Below are 9,182 nucleotides of genomic sequence, written 5' to 3'. Positions count from 1 at the left end.
TCCCCACTGATCTTTCATTCACAGCAAGGTTGGCACTATTGCCTTTGGAAATGGTTGCCAGCAACTGACTGTTAACACAAGTAGTTCAAATTGTTGGGTCCCTGTTAGGTCAAAGCAATATCGATGAAGCAACATAGGAGGCCTTTCTGCCCATAAAGCCTCTGCCAGCTCTCTGAGGAATGCTTTCAGTCCATTTCCCCCATGTGACCTATTCTTTCACCTGACCATCATCTCCCGGTTCTCCTGAACCTACCTGTGAAAGGGGCAACTTGCAATTGCCAGTTCACCTCCACGTCTTTGAGAGGAAACTGAAGCAATGGGGGGGGGGGGGGTGCAGGGGACACACTAGGTCATGGGGAGAACAATCCGAGTTCAAGATCAAACCTGGCTCCCCAGAACTGAGCCAACAGCAGCACTACCTATTGCCTCAATTTTTTTTAAATTCAGATGTGTTAATTTGCTCCTGTAATATTAGCTGCTTGTCCAATGCAGTTGTTCACTTTAGTTTCACCCTCCACTCAACCCGCCTCCTCTGCCATCCCTAACTCTTACTTACACCAGACTGGTTTTGCTCTTGTACATGCAAAAGTTAATAATTTGGATTTATCTGAAAATGTTTATTATGTACACTTGCATGTAAGGCGACTTCTTCCCCACTTATCCCCTGCTTTTGAGTCCAAACTGAATCTGAGCCATGTGACTTTTCTGTCCTGCCCCAAGACATCAGCTACTGATGAGACATTTGGTTTTTAATGCAGAATGTTTGAACTGATGTTACCGCACACAGGTGTTGGAACCTGTGGGAAAGAAATGGCACCTCGGCTAATGAATCTTCAAGTAAGCTACAGTTCATCCAGTAATAACTTGTGAATGAGTATCGTAGTCTTGTTGCTCATTGACCCATCTCCAGCCCAAAGTGACCTGAATTCTAGTCTTGGACATAAGTATATGGAGTGTACGTGCCTACAGATCTGATGGGAGCTCAGTAGCTCTAGTTTTTGTGGTGTGTGATGTTTCAGTTCCCACCACATTTCACAGTGAAATTAGTTGTAGCTTTATCCCAGGATTTTGCTTTTAGTTAAATCCCCCATTTGCCCTTGTAGCCTAGAGCGTTTTCTGTACAGGTAGGTGGCTTTGGAATACTTGATGCTGAATATTTCTACTCCACAACCACAGACCTCTATTTGCCCATCATGTTTGCTTGGCTTGGACATGAAACAGTATGATAGTGCTGTTTGTGGTGGGGCAAATCTATTTAGTTGGCTGATGTACTGTGTTTCAGTTTTTAATGCTGCCACCGAGAGGGAGAAAGTAAGTTTCTTTTTGGACATACCTGAAAGTTAGATATTGGCATCCACAAGGATTCACAAAGCTGTTCAATAAATATTAAATACTTATGACTGGAGCCCTGAATTTGTTGTGAAACCCCTGGGCTCTGTGGGCACAAATGAGTTGACTGTGCTCAGCTGAAGGAACACTTGCCATGTGCTGCCAGGTTTATTGGAGTGACCGATTTTTGGTGAATATTGGTGTGACGTCTGCAGCCGGTATTTTACAAGGTGTGCAAACTCTTGCACCAGTAATCCTGTGTCAGTGTGATCCCTAATTGAGTATTACAGAGCAGGCAATGACTTCAACTTTAGCCTCATCCTCCTCAGTTAGGCAGCTTTTGTAGAATATTTCTACAGTAAAAAGGATTTAAAAAAAATAATAGAATGGGTAAGGTTTAATGTGATAAATTATCACAGTGGCTGACAGCAAGGATAATTGATCGATGATTAGCTGGGCAGGCAGCAGAATGTAACTGGTGAAACTTGAATGCAACAGTTCAGAGTTACTAATGTGGATCCCATTTGAAAGTTTGGGATTATTATTGTGTAAGTGGCCCTCTTTTTTTTTGTGTCGTAGTCCTTGTACTGGGGTCGCAGGTACATGAGGTGTGAACAAATATTTCTAGTGTCGTCACTCATCTGATGAACTGAGAAGTGAGACTGACCTTGTAAATGTTTCCCCTGCACAATTGGTACAATACATTGGGTGGAATTTTTATTCTCCATTTGTCCTTTCTTAAAATCTCTTACTTTACAAATGAGGGTCAGTATTGACCCTGAACTATATTCTGGTTAATCCATTTACAGCTATCCTGATCCAACCCTTGCTAGAGGATTTTACCATATTGTAGTTTAGTGTTTTAGCGTAATTTAGAAATGTTTCTGTAGAATTGATAGATCTTTGTTCATCTGTGTTGTGTGTAGATTTTATTACAGCGACATGAGATTGTTAGACTGTTAGAAAATCATAATCCTGTAATACATGAATTATCAAATAAAACACTAATATTACATGTTTTGAGTGACCTTTATTTGATTTACCTCTCCACTGCCAACTCCGATTAGAAGAACGTTCTTGGATGAGGTGAATTCAGTTGTTGGTAATTGTTCATGATTTGCTTTTTCTGAAGGAAGACTAGTTTTCCTCAGCACTGCACTACTTGACAACCAGCACCCTGGTGACGTTGAAACAACCATGGAGCAATGGCATTTAAAATGTGCTCTGGCTCCTTTTTATTTGATTTTTGGGCAAATGGGCTATCCTGTGTGATACTGAGCTTTGTTGCACGTTCGGTTTATCAGCCACGTTGCAGAAGAGGCAGATGCCTCCAATGAGGGATTAAAGAAATTGGCTGTACTTGGGTTTTAATTCATTGACTTGTATGGTAAAATAAACAGCTGAGAGATCTGGACCATGACTGGCTGTGGTGCCCCCTGTTCCCAGCCTTCCCTCAACCACAGCAGCTCCATAGAGATCTACCGTCAATGGGATATCTCCCATGTGGGTGAAATATTGCTACCTGTCCCTCAGTAATACCTTTTATATAATCAGAAAATTATAAAAATCTACACTTCATCTTGGGCAGCATTGGTGGAGGGAGAAGCTGGCTGCTTTGGGGACACCCAAGACTGCGGATGCTGCAATCTGGAGCAACACAACAGGTGCTGGAGGAACTCGGCGAGTCAGGCAGCATCCATGGAGGGAAATGGACAGTTGACATTTTGGGTTGGGACCCTACATCTGGAGTGTCTATGGAGGGAAATGGTCCATGTTTCAGGCCGACCCAAAACATCAGCTGTCCATTTCCCTCCATAGATGCTGCCTGACCTGCTGAGTTCCTCTAGTGCCTTTTGTGCTGTCTGGTTCAATGGTGCATTATCCAAGGTCAGTGGTCTGCTTCCTAATCCACAGGTGCTGGATTCCAGAAGTTAGAACATAGAACGTTACAGCCCAGTACAGACCCTTTGGCCCACAATGTTCCAACATTTTATCCTGCTCTACGGTCTTAGAGCAGGATAAAATGTCTAACCCTTCCCTCCCACATAGCCCTCCATTTCTTCTATCATTTCTATCCATTTTTCTCTTAAATGTCCCTAATGTATCTGCCCCCACAACCTCTGCTGGCAGTGCGTTCGGCATACCCACCACTCTGTAAAAATGAAAGAAACACAACTTACCTCTGACTTCCCCCTCGTTAGGCATTTTCACCCGGGGGGGGGGGGGTGAGAAGTCTCTGACTGTCCACTCGATCTATGCCTCTGATCATCTTTGTACACGTCTATCAAGTCGCCTCTCATCCTCCTCCTCTCCAAAGAGAAAAGCCCTTGCTCACTCAACCTGTCCTCATAAGGCATGCTCTCCAATCCAGGCAGCATCCTGGTAAATCTCTGCACTGTCTCTAAAGCTTCCACATCCTTCCTGTAATAAGGTGACCAGAACTGAACACACTACTCCCAAGTGTGGTCTAACCGGAGTTCTTATTAGTTCAGAGTTTAGTTGATATTTTCAAAAAAAAAATCACAGGGAGGAGAGTAGGTTAAAGGTGGTTACAAAGAAGCTGGACAGTTGGATTAGGTGGGTAATTTAGAACATGCTGAGATAGTGAATCAGTCATAATTGTATTAGATGATGAAGGAAACCTACCACCTTTACCTCGGCTGAGCAATAGGTTACTTGTCTTTGAGGCAAATTGTAGCGTTGTTAATTGTCACATTTCCAGACAATTATTTAAAACAATCTGCAATGTGCAGCGTGCTTTTTTTTAAAAAAAAACTCAAAATGCAAGGGGCAAAAAAAAACAAGCTGCTAGAGGAATTCAGTGGTCAGGTAGCATTTGTGGAGGCAAAGGGACAGCTGGCTTTTCAGGTTGAGACCTTGCACCAGGACTGAGTGTAGAGGGGAGATGTTCAGTACAAAGGGGTAAGGCAGGAGTTGGCACATGATCGGTGGATCCACATGAGGAGGGGTTGATGGGCAGATAGAGCCGGGTGAGGTAGTAAGAAGTGGGGATAGAGACAGGATGGGAAGCAATAAGTGGAGGGCTGAAGATTCTGCCATCAGATAAGTAGGGAAGGTGATGAATGGACCCAGACAAGGGAGGAATGGTGGGTCGGTGGGGATAGGGTAGCCAGTGAGTTGAGTGTGTGTGTGTGGGTGGGTGATGGGTAGATGGGGGAGAGGAAAGAAACTGGATGAGGGGTTTTGGAAAGGGGGTTGAGAGGACCTGGGTGCTGGTTAACTGAAATTTGAGAAGTCAGTGTTCATGCTGTTGGGTTGTAGATACCCTGGTGGAATATGAGGTGCTTTTCCTGCAGTTTGAGTTGGGCCTCGCCCTGGCAGTGGAGAGGACACAAGGTACAGGTTGGTGTGGGAACAGGGAGGGGGATTAAAATAGTTTGGCCAGCTCGAGCTCCCACTTGCAATGATTGATCCTTACACGAATGTAAAGGTTTGCACTGTTTTATTGTTGTATATAGTTTGGTTTTTTTTGATGAATAAAGTTTATTTTGGGAATTAAAAAACCAGCAAAGGTACACTGCTGCCTAGTCCATGCTCAGTCCTGCTGATGTGAAGGAGGCCACAGCGGGAGCAGCAGATGCAGCGGCTGAAGTCGGAACAAGTGCATGCAAGTCCCCAGCTCACTTGGAAGGCGATGGGCTGTTGATAAGATTTTTATTAGTCACATGTACATCGAAACACACAGTGAAATGCATCTTTTGCGTAGAGTGTTCTGGGGGCAGCCCGCAAGTGTCGCCACGCTTCCGGCGCCAACATAGCATGCCCACAACTTCCTCACCCGTACGTCTTTGGAATGTGGGAGGAAACCGGAGCACCCGGAGGAAACCCACGCAGACACGGGGAGAACGTACAAACTCCTTACAGACAGCGGCGGGAATTGAACCCGGGTCGCTGGCGCTGTAATAGCGTTACGCTAACCACTGCACTACCGCGCCTGCAGAGGTTTATTTACCTCTGTCAGGTCACCCCTCAATCTCCCACGTTCCAGGGAATAATGTCCTAGTCGACACCACCTCTCCTTGTCCCTGGAGGGAGGGCAGGGAGGAGGGACAGTGGTCACTGCACCATGTCCCGAACTGGTGGGGGTGGGGATGATCCCCGGGCCCGTCCAATGAGGCACCACCCGAGCAGAGGCATTTATTGTCCGCCGACGGCTACTGCAGGCGACGTCCCCTTTAATTACGCGCATGCGCGCTCGTCGGTGTAGCAGGGATGTCGGTCCGACCAGGAGAACGATCGTACGGCGCGGTTAATCGGTTTGAAGCCGATGTCACGGGCTGCGGGGTGTACGACACAGTTCGGCCTGCGGTGGACAGTTGGTATTTTTGTATTGAACCCCCTCCCTTTGCTGCCACATCCATAGACAGGACGGGACGGGGCGGGGCGGAACGTTCCTCCGGGCTGCAGCTTCCGCCCGGAGCGCCGAGGCGGTGCGGGCTCGGGGATGGCGGGCGTGTGGCGGCGCTTCTCCTCGGCGGCGGCGGCGGCGGCTCCGGGCCGGCCCGGGCTGTGGGCGCGGCTCCGGGACACCCGGGCGGGTGAGAGGCCGGCGCTCGGTCCGCGGTGCCGTTCCCCCCTCCCCCAAACCCTGTCCCCCCAGGTCACCTCGTCCGATCGTCCCCCTGCCTGACCCCTGACCCCGTCCTCCCGTCACGTGGCCGCGATGCCGGGGGGGGCGGGGCCGCCGCTACCGTTGTTGTTGTTGTTGTTGTTCAACCTCGGGTTTATCGTCATCTGCACAACTACATGTGGTCACAGGTGCAATGAGAAACTCATAAGGACAGAGCGTCGGATAAGCAGCATTCACAAGGAACAAGATTAATCATAAATTGTACACAATTTTAAGCTGAAAAAACACAGAACAAGTGTATGTTAGAATCATAGAAAGTACAGTACAATACAGGCCCTTCGGCCCATAACTTTCGTGCAAAGTGGTTGTGTTGCTAAACTGTGGTGATTAGGGTTGGTGACAGAGGCTGGGAGGGGAGAGGTGGAGGTGACAGAGGGCTGCAGATGGTGGGATCTGATGGGAGAGGAAGGTGGAGCCTGGAACCAAGGGAGGGAGGTGGGGAATAGAGGGTGGCGGGGTGTCGTGGGGGGGGGGTGAGTGTGGGGGAACTGGTGGGAGGACTGTGTGGGTGACGGGCAGATGGAGTGGGTGGATGTGGGGAGAGAGACAGGGTGATGGAGGCCAGGTAGATCAGGAGGAGAGAGAGAGAGGTTGGCGGGAGGTTAGCGAGGATCGGGTCTGGTTTACAGAGGGAGCAGAGTTAGCGGGTGGGGACTGTCTCTGACTATACTTTTTCTCTTTCAACTTGCACTAGTGTCGTTATATTTATTTTGTTGTGTGAGTTATGTGTAATTTATATTAACATTTATATTAACTTATGTTTTCACATACTGTGCTGCTGCTGCAAAAAAGCTAATTTTCATGGCATTTATACACTGTGCGTGTGCCTACGACAAGAAGATGAACTTGGTAAAAGGCACGGGGACACAGACAGAGTGTGGAGCAGAAGATCCAGGCTGGTGGGTGGGTGAGAAAAAGGACTTTTAACACCGAGTCTGACAGGCCCTTCGGCCCAGCGACTCCATGCTAACCAACAGCCATCCACTGACACCAATCCCACTTTATTCTCAAGTAAAGTCGAGTTTATTGTACACAAGTACAGGTGCAGTACAGTGAAAGTCTTGCAGCAGCATCACAGGCATGTAGATTCAGACAACACACAGAATATAAATTATACATAAAATATACATGACAGTGAAGAGAGAGGGAAAAGGTGTGCAAAAAAAAGACAGAGACAAGTCCTATCCTCACATTCCCATCAATTCTACCCCTCACCCACACATTGGGGGCAATTCACAGTGGCCCACTGGTCCGCGGGATGTGGGAGGAAACTCGTGCGGTCACAGGGAGAACATGCAATGAATTGACCTGTATGAACGGTGTGCAAGACAAGTTTTTCACTGTACCTCAGTACAAGTGACAATAATAAATCAATTCCAATTCCAAACTCCACACAAACCGTACCCGAGGTCAGGAACCCGGGTCTCTGGTGCTCTGAGGCAGTGGCTGTACAGTTGCAGCACTGTGCAGCCTCAAAGAGTAGTTAGAATGTGAAACAATCTGCCTGTGGGGGTGGTGGAAAAAGAATCAGTCAGGGTTTCCTAAAGGGAATGGGACAGGAGCTGAGGGGAAATGATTTGGATGGTTCTGGGGATAAAAGCATGGAACGGGATTGAATGGATTGCTGTTCTAGCAGCCGGGACATTCTCGGCAGGCTGAATGGCTGCTTCTTGTGTTGCAACGATTTGGTGATAGATTGGGACCACACCCGAAGCCAGTTGCTTTCAAATGTTACTCCATCCCCCCGCAGGTTTGTGGACACGGAGTCTGCTTAGTGATTACCAAGAGGCGTGTAAGGAGCTCGTTGTGGGAGCCAGGGATAACCCGGGAAAAGCAGCCTTCTACTGCCTGCTCCTGGCGGGGGCGGGTGCCTGTGCCTACAACAGCCCCTCGGACAAATCCTTCCAAGTAGCGCTGTTGGAGTCCTCCAACCAACTGTTGGTCCTCTCTCCCTGGATCCGGAGCGGCCGAGCAGACCAGCACATCCAGAAGCTGGTGACGATACAGACCCAGGGCCGGCTCCGCCACCAGAGCCTGCTCTTCTTCTCCCTGGTGTATGCGGCCCCCTACGACCCAGACACCAGTATCTACGACGCACAGTGCGAGTACCTGAGGCCGCGCTGGTCACGCTTCCCGGACAGGGTTTTGGACGTCGGGTTTCTTGGCAAGTGGTGGGTGCTCAGCTCGAAGATGAGAGACTGGGACGTCAATGATGACGAGTTTGCACACTTGCCCGCTGAGCTGCGGACAGTCACGCCTCAGAATCTGCACTCAGCTGAGAATGAGAGACTGTTTGAATTAAAGTTCCAGCCCGTCGTTCTTCAGGAGGAGGACACACAGGAGGCTGGAGGGAGCTGACGGGCGCTGCATACACAGGGAGGAAGCCGAGGGTTGCTGGAACAATACACCTCCGGACCAGCTCATGACTTGAACACAGAACAGTAACAGCCCAGAAACAGGCCCTTCGGCCCCACCATGTCTGCACTGACCACAATACCAATCTCAACTGCACATGGTCTGTATCCCTCCATTCCCTGCCTGTTTGTGTGTCTGTCTGCTTCTTAAACATTGCGATCCACTTCCTCACCTCTCCACCCCTCTTTGTTGGTTAAGTTTGGTGGCACTGGTGTAAGATTGTTCAAAAAATAAACTATAGTGCAGAGATCACATTGTGATGCGGTGTCTCCCCACTCTATCTGATATCTCAAGGCTGTTGAGCAAGTCATTGACCTTGAACTTTGTGCATTCCTCTCCACTTATCATCCCGTCCTGAGGTGCCACTTATACGGGTGCTTCTGGTGTCTTCGAAGTAAGGGGAAGCCACCGGGCTTATTCTTGACCCAAAACGTTGACTGTCACCCTGTCCATTCCCCCCACCCACAGATGCTGCCTGACCATCTTCCAGCATCATCTGCGTTGCTCCAGATTCCAGCATCTTCAGTCTCTTGTCCCCCTCAGTAAGATCACCTGTGAGATTTCTAGGAGACACTGGAGCAACAAAGAATCTGCTGGAGGAAATCAGCAGGTCGAGCAGCATCTGTGGATGCTGAATTGTCGATGTTTTGGGTCACACCACAGAATCTGCATGTCCTGAGGCAGGGTCTCGACCCAAAACATCGATAGTTCCTCCCTCCCCACCCCCCCACAGATGCTGCTCGACCTACTGAGTTCCTCCAGCAGATTGTGTGTTGCTTTGTGAGAT

General features: G+C 48.7%; 1 protein-coding gene across 1 annotated transcript; it reads left to right on the top strand.

The window, feature by feature from the left end:
* The first annotated feature begins 5,739 nt into the window (after window positions 1-5,739).
* timm29 (translocase of inner mitochondrial membrane 29) lies at window positions 5,740-8,655 on the top strand. The gene is made up of 2 exons (XM_052042140.1): window positions 5,740-5,888; window positions 7,731-8,655. The coding sequence occupies exons 1-2, from the start codon at window positions 5,795-5,797 to the stop codon at window positions 8,336-8,338; spliced, it is 702 nt and encodes a 233-aa protein (XP_051898100.1). The 5' UTR covers window positions 5,740-5,794; the 3' UTR covers window positions 8,339-8,655.
* Window positions 8,656-9,182: the final 527 nt, after the last annotated feature.

Source organism: Pristis pectinata, chromosome 31, assembly GCF_009764475.1.
Source record: "Pristis pectinata isolate sPriPec2 chromosome 31, sPriPec2.1.pri, whole genome shotgun sequence".
Lineage (NCBI taxonomy): Eukaryota > Metazoa > Chordata > Chondrichthyes > Rhinopristiformes > Pristidae > Pristis > Pristis pectinata.
This window is presented reverse-complemented; position numbering and strand designations above follow the sequence as displayed.